Here is a 12,763-nt window from a genome sequence, read left to right on the forward strand (position 1 = left end):
ATTTTTCAACACATTAAAATATATTTAAAATGCATGTTTCTGTGTATTTTAACTACATGAGACATTTTATAAAAAAATGAATGTCCATTAAACAAAAAAAAAAACAAGGTTGTTTCTTTGCTTTATTTTATTATTATTTTTTTTGGAGAAATTTTCATCAAAAACCACTAAAAGAAATAACTAAAACATTGCGTTTGGGTGTTAGTAAATGTAATAGAACTGAAGTTAATTTACTAGGTGACCATTGATAATAATCAAAGCAAATTATTGCTTTTCAATAATTATATTGATAACAAATTTCAGTTTAAAAACAGTTCAAATTCATCATGAAGTCAAAAACATTATTAACAAATTATCAAAATGGTCCACTCTGTCAAAAAATCAAGTATCCTTCATAGGCAATTGGACTGTAAAAAAACTGTCATTTGAAAGAAGTAAAGGTGAGCAACATAAAACCGAACCTACAATGAAACTCAAAGAAGTGGATGAAGAACTTCTCCTAACTATCCTCTAACACTTACAATGAACTTAAATCAATCAGCAATTGCGACTCCCTCTGGAGAAGGTGGCGCATTGCTCCCTCCATACAGTTAGTGCCCCGTTGTGGCGTATTCCTGCTAGCCTATGAAGCGTTAGCACCGAAAGGACTTCAGTGGACGGTCTGAAGGGGAATTACGTCGGGAGGGCAGGTTTCAAAAGCCTAGCCTTCCGCGGTCGGCCCATAAAATGGGTTTGATAACGCTGGTTTAACAACGGATTGGAATGCAATTAAATCCGTCCTTAAAATACAAAATAACACAAAAATTGAAAAATTAGGTCAGTCATATAAAATAAACCTTTAAAAAAACGCCCGATAGAATCATCCAGCAGCAAGGGACACTGTCCAGGTTCTGCGATCCGTAGGGAGAATTTAACTCCCGCCAACTTTGCATTCCATTCCATTCCGAGCACAAAAGTGCATCGTTGCCCAGGGTGATCATTTTGAACATCTTTTGTAACAAGAAGGTAAATAATTTCAACATTTAAATTACGTTTTATGTTTTTCGTATTTAATTTATCCGCATCGTTCATAAAATTTCATTCTAACATAACCTACCGATTCTGCAGCGGTTATGTTATGGGTTCGGTTTTATGTTGCTCACTATGTATAATTCAATATAAGAATAAGTAAATTTTCATCTATAGGAATTAATAAGGATGCAAAAATAAGAAATAACCACTATTCAATTTAAAAAATGAGCACCTAATAAAACAAATAATTCAGTAATTTTACAAACCACATTTGTAATTCTAGTAAGAAAATAAACTCGTCCGTTATCATATGAACCATCTTTATTTTTGAAATCTGAATAAAATGGAGCTCCAATAATTAGATCATCGAACCCATCGCCATTGAAATCAGCAGAAGCGATGCAATAGCCAAAATATGCACCGTAATCTTTACTTTGTAAAATTTGTTCAAATATTCCATCTGATGAATATATAACAACCTAAAAAGAATGCACACACGAATACAGTAAATATAAATTTCAATTTATTACATAAAAAACACTAACAAGATATACTAGATCTAATATATTTAATATTATTAATTAATTGCTCAAAGTAATATTATGCATTACAATATAACACTAACAGATATACTGATAAGAAAAATTAAAAAGTTTCTAAGGTAGATTTTTTGATATTATTAAATACATGTTATTATTATCAATTACGTACACATTTTTTTTACTCACTACATTATGTAAGTATATTAAAACAGTTTGGGATAATTCAAGTAAATGTTTATTTTAGATAATTAATTACATCTAGAAGACTTTTTTTGTACATTCCTAGAACCTAACTTAACCTGCAAGTTAACCTTATGCTCTTCATGAGCTCTAACACATGCCAGAAAGATTGGGAAAATCTAGGAAGAGGGAAACAATACCAAAGATAAATATTCTATGCAATCCCAAGAACTAACATTCTATTTTTTTTTATTTTTGACTGTCCTTTTAATGATTACTTACCAGTAATCATTGTTTTGAGCTACCAGAGGGATTGCCTATTATTTTCCTTATATTAAAAAAAACAATTTTTGAATATATAGGTTTTGACAGCCTTATATATCTTTACACAACTAATATTTGTGGTTTCCTTTCTAAATGCCATAGGTACATCCAATTGGTTTAGTGTAGAAGTACCTCCTATCATTACATTATGCCCTCATGATTTTTGCCAGCAATTAAAATTCTTGTATTCTTTGTAATCAGAATCCAAGATACCAGACTAAAATGAGACTGATTTAAGATTACTGTCGAACGTTTACTTCTATTTTCTCTCCTGAGGCCCCAGTTAATTAACACAATAGCGACGCAAATCCCCACTCCTACCTATTCTTTTCAACATTAAAGATTCTTTACAGAATTAAAAAAGAATCAATTAACAGGGTTTTAATTTTAAAAAATAAATAAATAAAAACAAGCAATTAAATGGGGCCTCAGGAGAGAAAATACGAGTAAGTGTTCAATAGAAATCTTTATCAGGTCTCATTCTATTCTGGATTCTGATTACAAAGAATATACAAATTTTAATTATTGAGAAAAAGGCATGAGTACATAATGCGAGTGTTATTGGTTTGCATGGCATTTCTCCCGCCACCACCCCAATCGGTCGCCCTAAAGCATAAAACCGAATGTCTGAGCCACAAACGGCAACTGAGGCTCGAACAATTTGGCGACCAGTATCTTAACATAGCTTCTACAGCTTACCTCACGGCGTGAGCGAACTAAGCGAGGTGCCATACACCATCGACTTACATGTCCCAAAAGCTCACTTGTCATATATTTGCTAAAATGGGTATGCGCACCCCGTCAACTACTAAAAATATATATGACATCCATAATAAAATTTATTTCGTCTAGGCAGAAATTCGCTGCCACGCCTAGCTCGCTGAATGCCAGCAAGTACCTTTCTTTCTTTTTCCTGTTTATCTTCCCGTAATTACCTTTCAGGTAATACTTCACAGGATGAATGAGGATGATATGTGTGAGTATAAATGAAGTGCAGTCTTGTACAGTCTCGGTTCGACTATTACTGAGATGTGTGGTTAATTGAAACCCAACCACCAAAGAACACCGGTATCCACAATGTAGTATTCAAATTCATATAAAAATAACTGACTAACCTCCCCGCAGACGCACAGCTCATCAGCTGCCAGGCGGAACCGAAACAGATATTGGTTCAAGTTAGCGTAGTTGGTGAGCACCCGAGCATCCGTTGCCCTTAAAAACGAGCTCGAGGCATACCAACTCCCCAGAACCTGTATAAACTTACACAAGGATCTTCGCTTAGTCGTGGTATCCCATTCCAGCTGCCATGCTTCCATCGCGAGGCTCTAGTCTCTTTGGCAGGCGGGAGATGGGCATTTGAACGAAATTTAGATATGATGAATTGTGATCACCGTTCCACTGCGGTACTAGCTCGGCTCGAAATCGCATCCCAAGTACCTCGGTCTCCCGGCTTCTTCACAATCTACACATGGCTGCCCGAACTTTCACCACTAAATCGATTGGGAGAGCCTTTCCCAGTACGGTGGTAGCCTCGTAGGAGGTTGTTTTAAAAACACCAGTGCATACAATTAAGGCTCTGCTCTGGGCCCTCCTTAAATTTTGAAGAGTGCTCTATTCATATCCAACCTATGCGCCCAAACGGGCGCCGCGTAAGAGGTCATGTTTCCGAAGACATGGTACACCATGTACATTTGACGGCCCGACAACCCCTAGTCTTTCCAAGCAATCCTCCTAAGTTTGTACATCACTGAGACGGCAGCTTGCCTAATGTGGTTCCTAAACAGCAACGTTTCATCAAATAAGACACCTAGGTACTTATGAACTTAACTTGACTGATTATATAGCCACAGGGGGTTATGACTGTACAATAATTTGTCTGCACCTTTGAGAAGCATAAACTTCGTCTTGGGTATAGAAATCTTTAAATTTTGAATGCCCATCCAAAATTGCGGTTGACAAGGCCGCTTGCACCCAGTCAACCTAAAAACGCCCAGTCATTGTCTCGAACTAAAGCGAGACAATCATCTGCGAAAGCCTGGGCCGTGACCCCTTCTGGAAATTTCAATTCCAGAAAGCCGTCGAATACCAAGTTCCACAGCAGGGGACAAAGAACGGAACCCTGCGGGCTTCCCTTGGTAACGGATTTTTCCACAACTAGGTGCGCATCCTTAAACAGAGCTGTACGGTTGGACAAATAGTCATGTACCACGGCATGCAGGGCTACGGGAATATTGTGGTGTTCCAACTCATAGAGGATAGAACTCTAACACAAGGAAGGAAATGCTGCCTCTATGTCTATAAAAATTGCCAAAACATATTTACAGTCGGCGCTTTCCACCTTGGCAAGAGCATTTAAGATGCAATCGTCGGTGACAATCCCTTTTGTGAAGCCATACTGGCCGCGATTTAGAAAACAGTTCACCTCAACGCCTTCCCAAAGCCGTTTCACAACTATTCAAGCAACTTGCCGATTACCGGCAAGAGGCTGATAACTGGCGACCTCTCGGATCCTTATCTGATTTTAAGAGCATCCTCACCAAACTCACTTTCCAACAAGTCGGGAAGGATCACCAGCATAGGGACTCCGAGAACAGCTGCCAAGCGTCTCTCTTATGACAGGCAGCAGATGGAATAATATATCCGGTTCAAGCTGGTCAATCCCCGGTGCTTTTTTCAGTACCATTCGAGAAACCACTCGATCTATATCAACGGGATTCACAGCCTGTACGCCAGGGAAGGGCATAACCCCCGCCCTAAAGACGACCTCTGCTTCACTCTCCGGAACATCTGGAAACAGAGTATCCAGGAACGACACAGATGTCCCCACAGATTTTAACGTGTTGTCCCGACCACCAAACCCGTATCGAACACTGGACAGCACGTGCAATGGCTTTGGCCGGTAACATGATTTTGCGAGCTGCCAAGGGTTGCGCTGCAACTCACGCATGGAGTCTTTCCATAACTTGAGTTTGGCTTCCTTGATGGCATGACCATACTCGTTACGGGCGCGCCGGTAGATCCACAGACCCTCAGCGCGCACGTCATTAACGATAATCCCCGTTAGGGGCCGACGCTGGTATCTTCTCCTAGCGGACCTAACTCTTCCGCGCACCACGCTAAGATCGAGGATCACCACTTTTTTCCGGATTTCCGCCTGCGTTAATGTGAGAGTAGGAAATACTTCTACACTAAACCAATAGGATGTACCCTTGGCATTTAGAAAGGAAACCAATCAAATTAGTTGTATAAAGATATATACAACTGGGTGTCATAATCTATATTAAAAAATGGCTTGTTGTGTATAAGGGAATTAATAGGCAAGTGTTTTCCTAATGAGGTAGAATTAAAACAATGACTTGGACAGTTTTATATCTCATTTGGATTTTTATGTAATAGTACAAATTTATCAAAATGCCCAGCTGATTTATTAACTAATTTCCATGAAGGCAGTGTGCAGAGCTTTCATGCAATGAAATACAAAAGTAGAAGCATATCTTCTGTTTTGTCTACCACTGTACTCTCACTTAAAGATTAAGACTCTAACTTATTGCTACCAAAACAGAAATATCTTGTTTCCATTTATGCAATAGCCAAGTTAACAGGGAATTTAATATCCAATAAGTAAATAATGTTCTTGTTCACAATAAAACCCCAAAGAATCTGATAAGAATGGGATCTTATCATTTACAGACCACTCTGTTAAATACATCCCAGAAGTTGATGACTAGAAATAACATAATTGAAATGCAGTTTAGCTCTATGGAAATTATTATCTTCAACACTTTAAATCTCACTTGTGGGAATTATTTTCTCTCTTGTAAAATACTGCAATCAAATTGGATTAATAACTAATATGTCATATGGACTATATAACTAATAGGACAATTAATAACTAAATATGTTTCCTTAACACTTAACTCAGTGTTTCAGTATTGGAATTGAAGATTCAATGTATTTAATTTCTGAATATGTTGACCAAGTAGCTCAATTCCACCACAAATAAATTATCTCAAAACTTTTGGCTTCCGGTCGGTTTTCCTCTTCTAGAAAAATGGTGATTTCATCTCTTAGTTCATAAACATGTTGCAAAAATTTCCCACGTGATAACCATCTTGCCTCGCAATAAAATAGTAACACTGAATGTACTGCACCCATAACCCACAGGGTTGGTCTAGTGGTGAACTCATCATCATAAATCAACTGATTTTGAAGTTGAGAGTTTTAAGGTTCAAGTCCTAGTAAAGGCAGTTACGTTCATACGGATTTGAATGCTAGATCGTCATTTTCTTTGGTGGTTGGGTTTCAATTAATTTCACATCTCAGGAATGGTTGATCTGAGACTGTGGAAGACTACACTTCATTTACACTTATACACATCATCCTCATTCAACCTCTGAAGTAATACCTTATGGTGGTTCTGGAGGCTAAACAGAAAAAAAAGAAAGTGTACTGCACCTATGTCTTTACAAAGTGCAGAAAAGATCCTTGATTTTAGGGGTCTCATTTTTACATAATTTACTACAGTTACAACAGGCATTAGCACAATGTTCAGACCAGGACTCATTTCTTTGGAAGCCAGAGCTTCTCTGCGGATCATGCAATGTGTCCAGTCACATTGTGGGGATTATTGTTTTACAAGTGCTTGTATTCTTTGAAATCTTCCGGATAGTGAACGAGCACCATCGATGCATATTCCGACACAATTTTTCCACTCTATGTTTGCCTCGTTTATGAACTCATTTAAGATAGCTAATAATGCGAGTGTTATGTGTTTGAGTTCTATTGGTTAGCAGAAAAGTAGTTCTACTGTTGACATACAATCACAAAATCGAACATAGGCTATAAATTGAGCATCTTTATTGTTATCTGTTGCCTCATCAAGCTGAATTGAAAACAATTTGTCGCACAACTTCTTGAAAAGCTGATGCTGTACATTTTCAGCTATATCAACAATTTGATAGGCAACAGTCTCATTTGTTCATTTGTTGACTGCAATTATTTGGCAACATTATCTCCAAACATAGTTTCTATAATCTCAACTGCAGCTGGAAAAATAAACTCCACCAATAGTGTGAGGCTTTTTACATCTGGCTATTTTATATGAAACTGTAAGAGGCAAGTGAAGTTATTTCATTCACAGACAAAGGTTTTTCTTTAAAATGATGTATGCTTTTCCTGATGATGGGGTCCTGCTGTTCGAAGGGAGGTTGAACCCGATCCACTCAAGTTTGTGAGATGCTTGAACTGTGGGGTCTTCAACACAAAATGACATTTAACCTGGAAAGACCACCATGATGCTCCTCAAAGGCCGTTTGGCAGCGAGTCGGCGAGTGTGTGTTTCGATGGCAGGCCAGCATATAAATTATGTTCAGGTTCAAAAGCACCTTGGGGTTTTCTTGATGAGAAATTGGGATTTAAGAAGCACCTTCAGTACATCGCAGAGAAGGCCTGAATACCTTCTTTGGTATTCGACGTGAGGTCAATCCTGATTGGAGCCTTAATTTTAAGACCATAAGCATTCTGTATAAAGGCGTGTGTGAGACTATTATGCAATATGTGGCGCCTGTTTGGATGGATAGGCTAAAATATAAAAGTTATCGGGACATATTATTAAGGGCTCAATGCCTAATATTGTTGATGGTGATGGGAGGTTACCGTACAATTTCACGGGAGGCAGTCTTAGTGATTGCAGATGTGAAACCAATAGACTTGATTGGTTTCACTTTTGGATCTATGAAGCAGCAGCAGTATGTTGCTAAGAAGTCTTAAGAGTTGACTTTGGATAAGGTTCAAGAAATTGAACAAGGCAATGACTTATGGCAGGCCAGATGGGATGAGACTGAGGGTGGGCGTTATATGCATGATCTCTTTCCAAGTGTTGTTGGTTTGCGGGACGCCTCTTGGGTACACCTTAATAAATGTATGATGCAATTTTTTTCCAGTCATGGTGCTTTTAGAGAGACTGGAGAAATTCGACCTTGTAGATTCTGTGTGGATAATTAGATGACACCTACCATGTTTTTATATGTGCTTGAAGTATGAGTTAATGCACACGGAGACCATCTGTCAGCTTAATCTTATAGATCGGTTGGATTGCCATGTAAACTGATGAGCCAGGCTGAATGGGCAATGGTGGAAAGTTTTATAGTGTATTTGGCAATGGAGAGGATTGCTGAGGGGGATCTAGAGACCTACTTGGATTTCTCTTGTATTCTCTTGTTGTTGTTGTTTTTGTCCTTCGTTTTGTTTTGTTTCATTGTTACTGTGTTGTTATTGTTCCGTGTAAGATTTTTATGTTTCATGTTGTGTGTTGAACTCACTTTTACCTTTTACGGATAGGTAGTTCAGTTCCTTTGTTTTGTTAAGTCCTTTCAGTCATACTTAAGACTCAGTGAGATGTGTTTTGTTTTTAGTTCATTAAATAATAGTACACTGATGGGAATGTCACTCATGGCATTCACATCGGTGGCATCCTGTCCAAGGTGGACTGGAATTTGTCAAAAGCCGAGGTTTCAAAGATGACTTCTGGTAAAGCCCATAAGGGCTATGAATGGAAAGAGAGGCAAAGAGTGTCTTCCTCTACGGGGATCAGGATATGATTCTAATTTTAATTTGAAGAATTCTCGGGGTTTGTTAACATACTCACTATGAAGCATTTCCAAATGTTGTTTAAGTTTATTAGGTTTCATGTGGTTAATAATTTGAGGAAATGACACACAGGGGCCACTTGTCTTCATTTACTTCAGTAATGGTAAATCCAAAATTCTTGAAAATATTTTCTTGATTTTATTTTTGAAACCACACTCGTCTGTGCACCTGTTGGTGCTTCACTATCATCTTTTTTTTTCTATTTACCTCCAGTAACTATCTTTCAGATAATACTTCAGAGGATGAATGAGGATGATATGTATGAGTGTAAATGAAGTGTAGTCTTGTACAGTCTCAGTTCGACCATTCATCAGTTAACTACACATCTCAGTGTGGTTAACTGAAACCCAACCACCAAAGAACACCAGTATCCATGATCTAGAATTCCAATCTGTGTAAAAATAACTAACTTTACTAGGACTTGAATGCTAGAACTCTCGACTTCCAAATCAGCTGATTTGGGAAGATGTGTTCACCACTAGACCAACCGACTATAGACGGTTGCTTCACTATCGTCTAATGCTCGCTTACTCCCACTTAAAAATTTATTCATGATTCCGTACAAAGCTACTGCTGTGAATATTTAATAACGCGAATTGCAATTAACATGCAAATTACAACATACACATTCACGATGGATTTGATAGCGATAAAAGGATTGACTCAACTGAGACTGGCTGGAATTGAACAAGGTGTAGCAATTATACCCATTGCACAGACTTTCCAGAATGTTCAAGACAATCTTAACTTCTCGCAAAGCCGCAAGAATGTCTGATATGATGGATGTAAGACAGAAAGCAATAGTGAGGCATCAATTCTGGGTTTGTCAGTGGAGCGAATCGATGTTGCCAAATATCAATAAATTTACTCATTCTTGGTAATTTGTAAGATGTAATTAAGGTCATAGAGAAGCTTTAGTGTCAAAATACACAAAACACATTATTATTGTATGAGAGGGGGCACGATGAAAATTGGGTCACAAATACCGAAAGGTTGGGGAATGATGAGTTAACTGGAGTTCAGTATTAAATCATACTCTCCCTCCATTCACCCCCACAAATTGAATGCCATGACTGTAAAATGTTGGAAGATTCTAAGGAACAATGGTCAGAAAATTCACTTGACAATGTTTATGAGGATTAACTTCAATCTCTACGGCCTACCAACACAAACTAGTATGGCTAAAAGGGTTGGTTTTGATATGACAAATGCTATAATACAGGAATAGTGTGAGAATTTTCAGAAATGCACTCTTACAGTTTATGAAGGGAATCAAATACTGTTCAACATATAAATTTTTTTATTGTGTTTTAAACTGTTTTCTTGTATAACATATTACCAACAAGTTTTCTATTTTTTCATATTAACTGATGTTTACATGATAGGAATCTTCTGTCAAATCCCTTTCTTTCACTTCATATCTGTATTTAACCATACATGTTGTTTTTGAAGATGTATCTAAAACATCATACTAAAATAAATGTTACAGTAAACATTCTATATTTATATGTGGAAATATTTAAAAGAATTGAACTGAACTGTGTTGCCTAATGATAAAATAACTTGTGTAACATCAGTGAAAAGGAGGCTGAGGATAAAGACCTAAATCCTTATTTATTCATAACTAAAACATCAATCTTCAGGTTTAATGAAGACTGCTAAAAGAGAATGTAGTCCAACTTGAAGTGTTGGCATGGCTTGTGCACACAATGCCATGTCATTGTGTACATAAGAAGAAATTAAAGACAAATGTAAAAACTATGGAAAATATTTTTAAAAACCCTGACTAGTTCTCAACTATACTAAGACACCTATAAATTTATCACCTAAATGTTGGAAATTATTATAAATTTGAAGACTTTGAAGGATTTCAAAATGAAGACTTACGTAAGTATTCAAACATTTTGAAGAGAGATAAACTATATGTTAAGGTAATGCTTAGTGCACAATGAAATTTTCAATTTCTTGTTATGTATGGGTATGCATACTTAAAATAAAAGGAATGAGGAAAACTCCTTAAAGAACTGCACACATTAAGAAGGCATGAGTTTAGCATGATACTACATCATCCAAAAAATTTAAAAACCTAATATTACCTTTAAAACCTTTTCTAATAAAAAGCCTGAACTAATACATTTATAAATCATTCGTTGCTTATACTTTATTAGTGTAAAAAGAAAAAAGAATTAAGCAGATTTTTAGAAAATGAAAAATTAATTACAAAATGATACCTTACCAATATAAAATTGTAATTTTGCTCAGAAATTCCACAAGTTAACAGTTTAAAAATTACAGCCTACCATTAGAACAAAGAGCCCATGTCTGATAACTGTAGTGCTAATAGTGCCTTACATGCTCTTAAAATATGATGAGTATTGTGTATAATGTAGCATCACTTATGGTTTTGATATGTACTCTCTTATATTTATGTTTAAATTACTGTTTAATAATATTGTATAGTTCTTTTAAAATGAAAATAACATTCAAACTTTATTCCTTAATTTAACCATTACAGCATCTGTGCAAAATATTTAACATATATCAGAGATATAGACAAGATATAGTTGAACTTTACAACTTCATGATTCTGTAATAGCTAGAATGTTTCAGTACAAGTATCTTGAAATATTTGAGTAGGTAGAAATGGCAATAGCTGAGACCATATTTAAAAAACTCAATTCCCATATTTTTTTTTTGTCTTCAGTCATTTGACTGGTTTAATGCAGCTCTCCAAGATTCCCTATCTAGTGCTAGTCGTTTCATTTCAGTATTCCCTTTACATCCTACATCCCTAAAAATTTGTTTTACATAATCCAAACGTGGCCTGCCTACACAATTTTTTCCTTCTACCTGTCCTTCCAATATTAAAGTGACTATTCCAGGATGCCTTAGTATGTGGCCTATAAGTCAGTCTCTTCTTTTAACTATATTTTTCCAAACGCTTCTTTCTTCATCTATTTGCCGCAATACTTCTTCATTTGTCACTTTATCCACCCATCTGATTTTTAACATTCTCCTATAGCACCACATTTCAAAAGCTTCTAATCTTTTCTTCTCAGATACTCCGATTGTCCAAGTTTCACTTCCATATAAAGCGACACTCCAAACATATACTTTCAAAAATCTTTTCCTGACATTTAAATTAATTTTTGATGTAAACAAATTATATTTCTTATTGAACGCTCGTTTCGCTTGTGCTATTCGGCATTTTATATCGCTCCTGCCTCGTCCATCTTTAGTAATTCTACTTCCCAAATAACAAAATTCTTCTAACTCCATAATCTTTTCTCCTCCTATTTTCACATTCAGTGGTCCATCTTTTTTATTTCTAATACATTTCATTACTTTTGTTTTCTTCTTGTTTATTTTCATGCGATAGTTCATGCGTAGGACTTCATCTATGCCGTTCATTGTTTCTTCTAAATCCTTTTTACTCTCGGCTAGAATATCATCAGCAAATCGTAGCATCTTTATCTTTTCACCTTGTACTGTTACTCCGAATCTAAATTGTTCTTTAACATCATTAACTGCTAGTTCCATGTAAAGATTAAAAAGTAACGGAGATAGGGAACATCCTTGTCGGACTCCCTTTCTTATTACGGCTTCTTTCTTATGTTCTTCAATTATTACTGTTGCTGTTTGGTTCCTGTACATGTTAGCAATTGTTCTTCTATCTCTGTGTTTGAACCCTAATTTTTTTTAAATGCTGAACATTTTATTCCAGTCTATGTTATCGAATGCCTTTTCTAGGTCTATAAACGCCAAGTATGTTGCTTTGTTTTTCTTTAATCTTCCTTCTACTATTAATCTGAGTCCTAAAATTGCTTCCCTTGTCCCTATACTTTTCCTGAAACCAAATTGGTCTTCTCCTGACACTTCTTCCACTCTCCTCTCAATTCTTCTAGTTAAGATTTCTCTCTCAGAATTCTAGTTAAGATTTTTGATGCGTGACTAGTTAAACTAATTGTTCTGTATTCTTCACATTTATCTGCACCTGCTTTCTTTGGTATCATGACTATAACACTTTTTTTGAAGTCTGACGTTAATTCCCCTTTTTC

The 12,763-nt window shown here is 36.4% G+C and overlaps 1 protein-coding gene across 2 annotated transcripts in view; it reads right to left on the reverse strand.

The window, feature by feature from the left end:
- The window catches only part of LOC142324534 (integrin alpha-PS2-like), a 97,306-nt gene that overhangs the window by 49,092 nt on the left and 35,451 nt on the right, over positions 1–12,763 (reverse strand). For both annotated transcript variants that reach the window (XM_075365372.1, XM_075365373.1), the window contains one exon: positions 1,278–1,490. In XM_075365372.1, coding sequence (XP_075221487.1) covers positions 1,278–1,490 — 213 coding nt within the window. The remainder of the gene's footprint in view (positions 1–1,277; positions 1,491–12,763) is intronic.

Source organism: Lycorma delicatula, chromosome 5 (genome assembly GCF_047948215.1).
Source record: "Lycorma delicatula isolate Av1 chromosome 5, ASM4794821v1, whole genome shotgun sequence".
Classification (NCBI taxonomy): domain Eukaryota; kingdom Metazoa; phylum Arthropoda; class Insecta; order Hemiptera; family Fulgoridae; genus Lycorma; species Lycorma delicatula.